The 12029-nt window shown below is 36.7% G+C and overlaps 3 protein-coding genes across 3 annotated transcripts; 2 read left to right on the forward strand and 1 right to left on the reverse strand.

Moving 5' to 3' along the window:
* Positions 2175 to 4417, forward strand: LOC104766730 (ferredoxin--nitrite reductase, chloroplastic). The gene is made up of 4 exons (XM_010490671.2): positions 2175 to 2544; positions 2659 to 3013; positions 3100 to 3388; positions 3470 to 4417. Exons 1-4 carry the CDS (start codon positions 2175 to 2177, stop codon positions 4208 to 4210), a joined length of 1755 nt encoding a protein of 584 aa, XP_010488973.1. The 3' UTR covers positions 4211 to 4417.
* LOC104766731 (pentatricopeptide repeat-containing protein At2g15630, mitochondrial-like) lies at positions 6053 to 8323 on the forward strand. Its single transcript, XM_010490672.1, has one exon. The coding sequence runs from the start codon at positions 6147 to 6149 to the stop codon at positions 8013 to 8015; it is 1869 nt and encodes a 622-aa protein (XP_010488974.1). The 5' UTR covers positions 6053 to 6146; the 3' UTR covers positions 8016 to 8323.
* LOC104766732 (B3 domain-containing protein At2g16210-like) lies at positions 8529 to 10264 on the reverse strand. The gene is made up of 4 exons (XM_010490673.2): positions 10091 to 10264; positions 9266 to 9560; positions 8921 to 9183; positions 8529 to 8844 (listed from the first exon to the last, which is right to left on the reverse strand). Exons 1-4 carry the CDS (start codon positions 10187 to 10189, stop codon positions 8605 to 8607), a joined length of 897 nt encoding a protein of 298 aa, XP_010488975.1. The 5' UTR covers positions 10190 to 10264; the 3' UTR covers positions 8529 to 8604.

The raw sequence follows: 12029 nt of genomic DNA on the forward strand, positions 1-12029 counted from the left end.
GAACCGGGGAAGGGTCTTTCTCAACTTGTTTCTTTTGTTATTTAGACGTTCTGAGAAGTCATACGTTATGTCCTGAAGATTTTAATAGCTACAAGAGCCACTAGTGATAAATTTTTAATTCCAAAGTGATANGTCGTCGCTATTATGTTAATATATTTTTAGTAACGGAATAAAAATCCATTAATTAAAAAATCATATCCATGTCTGAAAAGTATGGAAATTAAGAATTAAAAAGAAGAAATTTAAATCGGATAGAAATAATATAAATTTCAATCATAACTTTTAATATTATCGCTGTCAAATGCTCCAAAATTGTATTTTGGGGAGCTAGTATTTCTGTCTTAATTAATGAAACTTGGCATTTATTTCATATAATTAATTAACTCCAATTCTGCAATTAGGCTTCATTAAACTTTCAAGTGGGATTTATTTCATATAATTGCATTGGGCATATCAGGGGAGACTATTTGGGCCTCCTAGAGAATGGTCTAACTCTACTACTCGAACATTAATCCAGATAATAAAACACCGAAACGTAGAGATGTGTATAATAGTCTTGAGAGGCTCTATAGATTTTATGTTTGGTCAAGTTTTGATTTATGGATATTCACGTGGTCAAATTATTCCAAAAGATGTGATAGATATTTTTAGTAGCCAGGAGAGAGGAGGGAGTGTGGAAGCCACACGTGGGAGTAGCGGTGGAGAATAAATTTGGATGGATGGATGGCTGGCGGCTTAGGCCGAACCGGGGAAGGGTCTTTCTCAACTTGTTTCTTTTGTTATTTAGACGTTCTGAGAAGTCATACGTTATGTCCTGAAGATTTTAATAGCTACAAGAGCCACTAGTGATAAATTTTTAATTCCAAAGTGATAAATTTTGGATGACACAATCCTAAATTTTATTTTCTTTCAATCCTTAATAGTTATACCAACACAATCATTTCCTTCCTGAGCAATAGATTTGGGTCGAAAGCACTAATTTAGACCGGTTTTCACTAATACCTGAATCGAATCAATCCAAATTTAACTCAAAAACTCGAATTTAATCAAAAATAATTGAAATAACCAGAATCTTGCTTTTGAAATTCAGAACCAAAATTAATAGTGAACTGAGCCCAATATTTTTATTTTAGATAATTTCGACATGTCTGTTTTAGAAAAAAAATAATAATAAAAATTTCGACATGTCTTTAATTTTCTCGGTTAATCGAATCAACCAAACCAAAGAACCGAAGTCACATGCATAGTGCAAATAATCTAAAGACAGAAGTATGAGAAAATAAACAATGTTAACGTTTTGGTCTTGTCAAGAAAGACGACTTTGCGATGATGTTTGGTTCATGTCTCTAGAATAACGCTAAAGAACGCCTGTGACTAATACCTAATTAACAATATTATATTGTTAATATATATATCATTTGTTTATTCAAAGTAGTCCATTCATAATTCCACACACGACTAGATTGAGATGCTGCTTCACAACTTGTCTTAGTTGTTTAATCAAGACTTTTATATTTTTTTCTACCTTGTGATATTTTGTGATAAATCATTTTTACTTTAAATCATATGAGCACATCAGCCTTGAATCTTCTCTAATAATTGAATCATAAACTTTTTCTAAATCCCTAATGAGCACATACACAAATTGTTTTGGTAAAGACTGTAGTAATTTGTATACTAATAATATGTATCATATTCATTTAAACTCGATTGTTATTCAATCTATTAAAAAAAAATGTATTGCACCTTTGAATTTCGACGTTACACTATTATTAAAATTTCTTTATGATATTTTGTAACATTTTATGTTTGAAATATAAAATAAGAAAAATATTATTAAAGATCGAAGCATCAAATAATATATCTCATGTTGAGTACTCATAATTAAAGGAAAAAAACAAGTTATGATGCTAATTAGTATTTTCTATTTTGACACAAAGTCAATGGACGAAGTGAATAAATTATATATTAATAATACAAAATTTTAAAATATATATTTTTTCAAAAAATTTAAAAAAGAATAAAACAAAGAGAGAAATCACAAGTGTCTGTTTCATCCTCACAACATACGCGATTCAGAGAGACTTGACCCTTTGGATTACTCAAGAGCTCATCTCTTCCCTCTACAAAAATGGCCGCACGTCTCAAACCTTCTCCTACCTCCTTCTTCCGCCATGACTTCTTTCTCTCTCACTTTCACAGCTCCTCTCCTCCCTTCTTCCAAACCCAAAAGATCCGTTCTTGTCGCTGCAGCTCAGACCACCGCTCCCGCGGAATCCACCGCATCCGTCGACGCAGATCGGCTTGAGCCAAGGGTTGAGTTGAAAGATGGGTTTTATATCCTCAAGGAGAAGTTTCGCAAAGGGATCAATCCTCAGGAGAAGGTTAAGATCGAGAGAGAGCCAATGAAGCTGTTTATGGAGAATGTTATTGAAGAGCTTGCTAAGAAGTCAATGGAAGAGCTTGATAGTGAAAAGTCTTCTAAAGATGATATTGATGTTAGACTCAAGTGGCTTGGTCTCTTCCACCGTCGAAAGCATCAGTGTATGTTCTCTCTAATCCTCTGTTTTCAGTTGTGGGATCTAATAGTGGAAAGGTTTTGTCTTTACTCTGAATCTTTACTACATTTGGATTTATCTATTTTTGGTGTTGTTGCAGATGGTAAGTTTATGATGAGGTTGAAGTTACCAAATGGGGTGACTACAAGTGCACAGACTCGGTATTTAGCGAGTGTGATTAGGAAGTATGGTGAAGATGGATGTGCTGATGTGACAACTAGACAGAACTGGCAGATCCGTGGTGTTGTGTTGCCTGATGTGCCTGAGATCTTGAAAGGTCTTGCTTCTGTAGGGTTAACGAGTCTACAGAGTGGAATGGATAATGTTAGGAACCCTGTTGGTAATCCTATAGCTGGGATTGACCCGGAGGAGATTGTTGATACTAGGCCTTACACGAATCTTCTTTCACAGTTTATCACTGCTAATTCTCAAGGCAATCCAGATTTCACCAACTTGTGAGTTCACTTTTTGAGTCGTTGATGCTAAGATTGAGTACGTGAATGTATTAGCTAAAAGGGTTTTTGTTTTTGTTTAATTGCAGGCCAAGAAAGTGGAATGTGTGTGTGGTTGGGACTCATGATCTCTATGAGCATCCACATATCAATGACTTAGCGTACATGCCTGCTAATAAAGATGGCCGGTTTGGATTCAATTTGCTTGTTGGAGGATTCTTTAGTCCCAAAAGATGTGAAGAAGCTATTCCTCTTGATGCTTGGGTACCTGCTGATGATGTTCTTCCACTCTGCAAAGCTGTTCTAGAGGCCTACAGAGATCTTGGAACTCGAGGAAGCCGACAGAAGACAAGAATGATGTGGCTTATCGATGAACTTGTAAGTACATTCTTCTTCTTGCAATCATTTACTTGTTTTGAAGTTCTTGATTGTTGATTTTGTCTGTAAATATATGTATAGGGTGTTGAAGGTTTTAGAGCTGAAGTAGAGAAGAGAATGCCAAATGGGAAACTCGAGAGAGGATCTTCAGAGGATCTTGTGAATAAACAATGGGAGAGGAGAGACTATTTTGGAGTCCACCCTCAGAAACAAGAAGGTCTTAGCTTCATTGGCCTTCATGTTCCGGTTGGTAGGCTACAAGCTGATGACATGGATGAGCTTGCTCGGTTAGCTGACACCTACGGCTCAGGCGAGCTTAGACTCACGGTGGAGCAAAACATCATTATCCCAAATGTGGATTCCTCGAAAACTGAAGCTTTGCTTCAAGAGCCGTTTCTCAAGAACAGGTTCTCCCCTGAGCCATCTATCTTGATGAAAGGCTTAGTTGCTTGTACTGGTAGCCAGTTTTGTGGACAAGCTATCATCGAGACAAAACTAAGAGCTTTAAAAGTGACAGAAGAAGTAGAGAGACTTGTATCTGTGCCAAGACCGATAAGGATGCATTGGACAGGATGTCCCAACACTTGTGGACAAGTCCAAGTTGCGGATATCGGGTTTATGGGATGCTTGACACGCGGCGAGGAAGGAAAGCCAGTTGAGGGAGCTGATGTGTATGTCGGGGGACGAATAGGAAGTGACTCGCATATTGGAGAGATCTATAAGAAAGGTGTTCGTGTCACAGATTTGGTTCCATTGGTGGCTGAAATTCTAATCAAAGAGTTTGGTGCTGTGCCTAGAGAGAGAGAAGAGAATGAAGATTGATCAAAAAGCTGTTGGGATTCTTAATAAGTCAAGAGGCCTATGAATGGTTCTCTCTGGTTTCAGACTTTTATACTTGATACTTGTATTTATGCCCATAATTTTGGGTTTTGTAGCTTCCCTTTGTTGTAACTTTGTAACATTGTCCTTGGTTGTTTTGTAATATCTCGTTTTTATTAATGTAGTATAAATTCTGATTCTTTTCCGTAATTCTTGTCTTATCCAACCTACACATTTGATTTAATTGACCTGATCACCTGAATAAAGCCAAATCAGATATAGTAACCAAAATCAAATTAATACTACAATTTATAAAACACTACTTACGCGGGTAAACAAAATATACAGTATGTTGAATTTAGTTAAAAGTTAAAACTAATTGAAAATAAGTAATACATTGCATATTGATTTTATATTTTATTTAATATTTTTTTAACCGGATTTAAATTTCACCCACTACATCTTATAATACGATTTAGCTTTATTTTACATCATAAAAAATCAGATTTTAATCCTATACATCCCATATTAATGGATAAGACATATTTAGTGCAAAAAAATGGATAAGACATATAACTTTCATATCAAAAATAATATGTGCATCATATCAAACATATATTGTACTTAGTATTAAAAATAAGTAAAAGACAATAAAGCATAATTAGCAAAGAGAAAAATTTGTAAATTCTAGAAATCTAAAATTATTAGAAATATATTTGTTTATGTGGAATCTCATACATAATTAAAAAATTTATTTTCTTTAGGCGAGTAAAAGGATGATTATCTAATTTCAGTTTCAAAAGCGTTTTGATCATGTGTAATGATTTTCTTTTCTAATTGACAACTGCTATTATTTTATTTTCATTGTTGGAAACATAAATCTCCTCACAATCATTTATCTCAGTTTCTAGCCACCTTTGTTAAATTTTCATAACTCTTAGAAACAATCCTCATGGAAAATACTACGGTGGAAATAATGACAGATATATTTTGGTGTTAGATTACGAGTTTAAGAAAATCATATTTTGTACATAAAAAATCATATTTACATAGACGTAACAAATTGATTAAAAATATATATTGAGTATCATTAGTAGCTTTAAACTATTATAAAGTCATCACGAAAATGATAACTAAGAATGACAATTTCATTAGATTGAGACTGATTATGAAAATAAAAATTAGCAGATTTTAATTATTTGTTAGCCAATAAGGCTCTCGTATAAAAAGCATGTGTAAATTCACTTATTCATCATTGACTTTTATGGTTAGTAATGTACTCCCTTTGTCTTATAAAGATTGATGTTTTGACATATTTTTTGTCCCACAAAGATTGATGTTTTGTAAATTTCAAGAAGTAATCATTGAAAATATTTAAATTTTTTGAATTGTTATTAGTTTATATTTTCTCTCTCTACCAAAAAGTAATTACAAATTAATTTATAAATAAAAACTAAAATTTTTCTTAATATGTGTGAAAGTGTCAAAACATCAATGGAGGGAATATTTGTTAACATGTTTTTCATTCTATATTTGTCTGATTGATGTAATCTTCAACTATTATAAAATATTATATAAATTATATTATTAAATGATGACGAGAATGCCACAAGCTACATAACTACTATATTAATAAAATTATTTTTGACATATTTAAGCAAAAGTTTATATAATTTACTTAACAAAAAATCAATCAAAATGTTGTATCATTTCATTTTAATTGTATATCTAAATAGATACTTTTACCAAAATGTACTGAATTAATTTCGGTTTGTTTTGTAATTACATCTACTTTGAAGTTGAACCAAAAAATCGAAATCAACCTCAACATAAAAATGAAATAACCACTCCCAAATTAAACCCCGAATTGGACCAAGAGATTGCATCATCACTTATAAACCGAGGGAACCTCTTCAATTCGTCAACCCTGGCCTGCGCCATGAGACGGTTCACATTAGCCCGCCACCGAATCTCAATTCTTTCCGGCACCGGCTGTTCTCCGACCGCCGCACGTATCTCTTCTTTGTCCCTTACGTCAACCACGGAGTCAGATTTACCGCCGGTAACTTCTGCTGCTTTGGTCGATTCAATAAGATCTTCTCAGTGGCATTTCGTCGAACACCTTGCAGACAAACTCACACCTTGGCTTGTATCAACAACTCTGCTCAACCTCGTCAAGACTCCTGATTTAGCCTTCAACTTCGTCAACCACATCGACCTTCGTCGCCTGGACTTTCAAACACAGTGTTTAGCCATCGCTGTTGTCTCTAAGCTCTCTTCTCCCAAACCCGTTACTCAGTTGCTGAAAGAAGCTGTTAATAAGAACTCAATTAGAGACCTTTTCGATGAACTGGTGCTTGCCCGTGATCGATTGGAGACTAAAAGCACGATTCTTTTCGATCTTCTAGTCAGATGTTGCTGTCAAGTGAGAATGGTCGATGAAGCTATAGAGTGCTTTTACCTGATGAAGGAGAAAGGTTTTGATCTCAAAACAGAAACTTGTAACTGCATTTTGAGTTTGTTATCAAGGTTGAACCGTACAGAGAGTGCTTGGGTCTTCTATGCTGATATGTATAGGATGGAGATTAAGTCAAATGTATACACTTTCAATATAATGATCAATGTACTGTGCAAAGAAGGGAAGTTAAAGAAGGCCAAAGAGTTTTTATGGATCATGGAGAGTCTTGGAATTAAGCCTACCATTGTCACTTACAACAGTCTTGTTCAAGGGTATTCTTTGAGAGGACGAATCGAAGGAGCTCGTTTGATTATCAGTGAAATGAAATCTAAAGGCTTTCAACCAGATTTGCAGACATACAACCCGATTCTGTCTTGGATGTGTAATGAAGGAAGAGCCTCTGATGTGTTGAGGGAGATGAAGGAGATTGGGTTGGTTCCGGACTCTGTTTCTTATAATATTTTGATCCGTGGTTGTAGTAACAATGGGGATTTGGAGACTGCTTTTGCTTATAGGGATGAGATGGTGAAACAAGGTATGGAGCCGACGTTTTATACTTACAACACATTGATTCATGGTTTGTTTATGGAGAATAAGATAGAAGCTGCTGAAATATTGATAAGGGAGATTAGAGAGAAGGGTATTGCATTGGATTCTGTTACTTACAATATACTCATAAATGGATATTGCCAGCATGGAGATGCAAAGAAAGCATTTGCTTTGCACGATGACATGCTGACTGATGGAGTTCAGCCTACGCAGTTTACTTACACGTCGCTTATTTATGTCCTTTGTAGAAGAAATAAAACTAGGGAGGCCGATGAGTTGTTTGGGAAAGTTCTAGGGATGGGAATGAAGCCTGATCTTGTGATGATGAACACCTTGATGGATGGTCACTGTGCTACAGGCAACATGGACCGTGCGTTTTCACTGCTTAAGGAGATGGACAGGATGAATGTCAATCCTGATGATGTGACATACAATTGCTTGATGCGAGGGCTCTGTGGAGAAGGAAAGTTTGAGGAAGCTCGTGAGCTGATGGGGGAGATGAAGAGAAGAGGAATCAAACCTGACCACATTAGTTACAACACTCTAATAAGTGGGTATAGTAAGAAAGGGGATACAAAGCATGCTTTTATGGTTCGGGATGAGATGTTGAGTCTCGGATTTAATCCTACTCTTCTCACCTACAATGCTTTGTTAAAAGGTTTGAGTAAAAACCAGGATGGTGAACTCGCCGAGGAGCTACTGAGGGAAATGAAAAGTGAAGGCATTACTCCTAATGACAGCTCCTTCTGCTCTGTCATTGAGGCAATGTCTAATTTGGATGCAGAAAAATCGGATAATTGATTGGTCATGGCAAATTAAAGACCATTGTAAGCTTAGGCCATGATCTTTTTACCGAAGAGATGCATTTTTAGCTGCTGAAAAGTCAGTAAGGAAGATCTGCGGTTCCACTTACTCATCTGAATGATCTCTGCTTCTGTTGAATACTGTAACCTGGTCGTTTGGGACACGAATTTGCCTGAGAAACTTGATTGTACCGAGTTATTCTGTAACCTCTAAATCTGGTTCGCAAGTTCTAATTTCATTTTGTCGGTTTAGGTTCATACATTTTTTCAGAAACTTGATTTTATAAATATAGCTCTGTTGATGAACAGTTCTCTTTTTTTTTTTTTGCCTCAATACATTTTTATGAACAACATAAATGAGAAGCAGAGAGTCTTTTTTTTTTAACCTCGCAAGTATTGTCCTAAAATTAGTCAGAAGCATATCAAGATCCATAGATAAATAATAATAAAAGTTATACGGCAACTTAACCAAACTAAAGTCATAACATAAAACTTAAAGACAACACCATTACAAAGTCTTTTTTCCTCAGTGGGTTCTTCTCCAAGACACCCCTCACATCCATCATTATTAGCGAGTAGCGACTCTCTTAGGGTATGGAGACAACAAGAAGCAGCTCTTTTGGTTTGATGAGTGTGAATTCGCAGGTATTCCCAACAGCAAGAGGGTAATCCTTACACAAACGTAGCCATCCAGCAGAGAAAATGTCTTGCGTCTCTCTTAACAGATAAGTCACATCCCATGACCTTTTCCCATCTGGATGATGGATCTTGAACGTTGCCTTCTTTTTCGGCATATGATGATAGTTTGCAACAGATTTTGGTATCAGCTGAAAAAACATAACAAAAAATTGTTTTAACTAGAGAACCAACCACGTATTAGTGTCTTGCTTTGTCTTATCGCACCAGGTATTGTAGCAAGTATGGTTTCTTGATGATTATGGTGAATTTGAAAGCAGTAGAGGAAGAGGCTCCTGGGGAACCTCTCCCGGGAAAAACCAGCTTCTCAGCCCTCTTAGAACTTTGGGATCCTTCAGCTGGCTTCTTCCCAAACTTGAGCTCCCTACCATTAGATTCAGCTGCTGTTGTCCGGCCACGATTACTCAACTCAGAAGGCACCACCACCTCTTCCCTCTTGTCATCTCCCTCTTGTTCTATTTTGATACTGCCTGATTCATCATCCAAAAGTAAAGAATCAAAATGACTTCATCCAGTTCACTGTTTCATAATCCGAAAAGCAAATCTTGTTACTTGAAGAAGCCAAGAAGGCTGCGGGTTGTGGAGGTTGGATCATCTCCTTGCCGTCTTGCTTAAAGATATTCACAGTAAAGTCCATCTTCCTTTTGTGAGTGAAGGTAATAAACTCACTGTGTCCCAAGGCGTTGTCACTCACAAACTTCTCCCATCCGGACATCTCCATGAAGTAGAACCTCGGGTTTTTGGAAATCCCTACTTCCCAAGAGCGTCCCCATTGCGTTCTTATCTTCATCTTACAGGAGAGCTCTTTGTCCGAGAAGCTTCTCGTAAAGTCATGAGGAAGTGCTCGCTTAGGTTATGCAAATAAGATGAAGAGACAAATATATAAGAAGACTGAAATGACAATAGTCAAAATATAGTGAACTTTGTTCCATCAAACACAAAAACAAACCCAACAAGAACAGAGGACAGAACTCACATCAAGAAGAAACAAACGTGAACTATAAAGCAGAGATCCACATTCCAGAAAGAGAACTAGAGATTCAACAAAACCATGTTCGTTAAAGATAAAAATGGCAGTGAGGTTTTTTTGAGACCCTTAAATACAATTGAACAAAAGATTCAACCTTTGAAACACAGCTCACATTCAGACAGAGAAGCAACAAAACTAGTGAGTTATTTGAGACCGTAACGAAAAGATCCTACCTTTAAAACACACGTAACAAGATTGAACCTTTTAAGACAAAACCCATTGTTACAGAAAGCTAACAAGATTCAACCTTTTAGGACAAGCAAGACTCATTGTTACAGAGAACCAAAAAAGTTTCAACCTTTCCAAACTAAATTGAAGAAGAACAAGAAGAGTTTAGACCATGTTACCATGCATTCTGAAGAAACATTTACAGTCTGAAGAATCATGAAGAAGCTTCCGTTATTCCTTTCTTTTATGGCCCCAAGAAAATCAGAGTTCCTTGTCATCTCTCTCTCGTTAGAAAATCAGAGTTTCTACTACTTCCTCTCGTCTCTCTCTCTCACTTTCTCAGACACACTCTATGTCTCTATCTCCTTCTCTTCCTATCTACTTCTCTCTCTTGTAGTTGCCTTAAAATTTTCCCAAGTGAATTAGAATTCTTGTTGGATTCAGATTAACCAAGGGAAACCGGTTCAGAGTTATACCAATGTATGTGATTAGTTAGACCCCTTAAATATTCATCATAAAGTATCAATTTACGAAGATTATAACTTATAAGTTATCTTGGTCGTTCAAAATATATTTTAACGAATTCGTAAGACATTTTAATTAATCTGTAGATATCTTCTAAATTTTAAGAAATCCAAAGAATGTAGGGTAAATGTCACTCAAACCCATTTTCAGTGTGAGTTCTGTCACGAAAACCCACTTTCCACTCATGGTATACTTTCCCAAGTTTTTTGCTTATGTGTCCACTTTCCTTTTATATTTTTGCCCTTACTAACAACTTACCTCTCTTCTTAAAAATTACCTTACTTACCTCTCTTTGTTCTCCACCGTTGGATGTATGCTCCTTGTTAGATTTGAAGATTGTTTGTGGATAGGAGACATAAGTTGATGTAGGGTTTACGTTGTGTGGATAGGGTCGTATTAATGCAACTCTGTTTGATGTTCGTGGATGGGTGTGATATCTTCCTTTGATTTGTGATGTAGGGTGAAGATCCGAGTTTTTGTGTGGTAATTTCCGGTAGCTGGAGCTGTTCTGACGACGGCGTTTGGGGATTCAAAGTTGACAATAAACTTCTCTCGCGTGTTGTTCCACTGTCTTCGACCACAACGTTAGGAGAGTTAGAAGTTTCTGTCGTTGGTGAATTCGGATTGGTGGAGAAGAAGGCTAATCTGAGTTACTGCATACCAACGTTTATGGATTTGACGACGGGGGTGAGGACGCCTCCGGTGGTTGTGACAACGAATTTAGGACTTCAGTATTATATTCAGATGCTTAGTCAGAACTGTGGGTTGAATTTATTTGTAACATTTGAGGATGTTAAGAAGAGAGGAATGGGTAACGACGCTGAGGTTTCCGATTGGAGAGAGCTAAGTCGGAAGAGACGTAGTTCGTGTTCTTCGTTTGGGCTTAGTAACAGCGGTAGTGAAGAAGGGTTTTTAGGGGAAGCCTCAACAGCCGGTTCGAAGCCATTTTCTTTTGAAACAAGCCAGGTTGATGAAGAATATATGGCTGAGTTGGCAGAAATAGAGGGAAAGATGAAGGGCAGTAAGGGTGTAGAAGATGGGGTTGGTCGTGGGATGACAAGTACACAATTAGGTTGTGTTGAAAAAATTGACGGTTTGGAAGATAGTTTTGAAGATGTAGACGAAGAAGAAGAATCTGTTTTAGCCGATGTAGCTGTGAGCCCAAGGAGCTATGATAAAGAGTTTTGGGGGAATTTCATTGGCGATCAGTTTGGTCGGGTGAACGTGGTGGAGGTTATGTGTAACACAAACTCCTGTTTTGATCACACTGTCTTAGTTAACGGAGCTGTTCCTTTAAAAGAGGAGAATAAAGTGAGGACAATTGGTGGTCTGGAACAGGTTGGAGTAGTTGTTGGCGAATCTGTTGATGTAACCACGTGGACAGGTGGTCGTGGTCAGGGAGTTTCAACTGCACTGGATGGTCGCAGGCTAGAAGATATAGATGACGAGGAGTTTGAAATTCCTCCTCTGTTTGACGACACAGATTATGTTAGTTCTGAAATACCGGATCTTGATTATGAGGATGATGGGAAAGGTATCTATAAGGGTAAGGTTTTTGCCAATAAAGAGGATTGCCAGATAGCTTTAGCTATA

Source organism: Camelina sativa, chromosome 19 (genome assembly GCF_000633955.1).
Source record: "Camelina sativa cultivar DH55 chromosome 19, Cs, whole genome shotgun sequence".
In the NCBI taxonomy this organism is placed as follows: domain Eukaryota; kingdom Viridiplantae; phylum Streptophyta; class Magnoliopsida; order Brassicales; family Brassicaceae; genus Camelina; species Camelina sativa.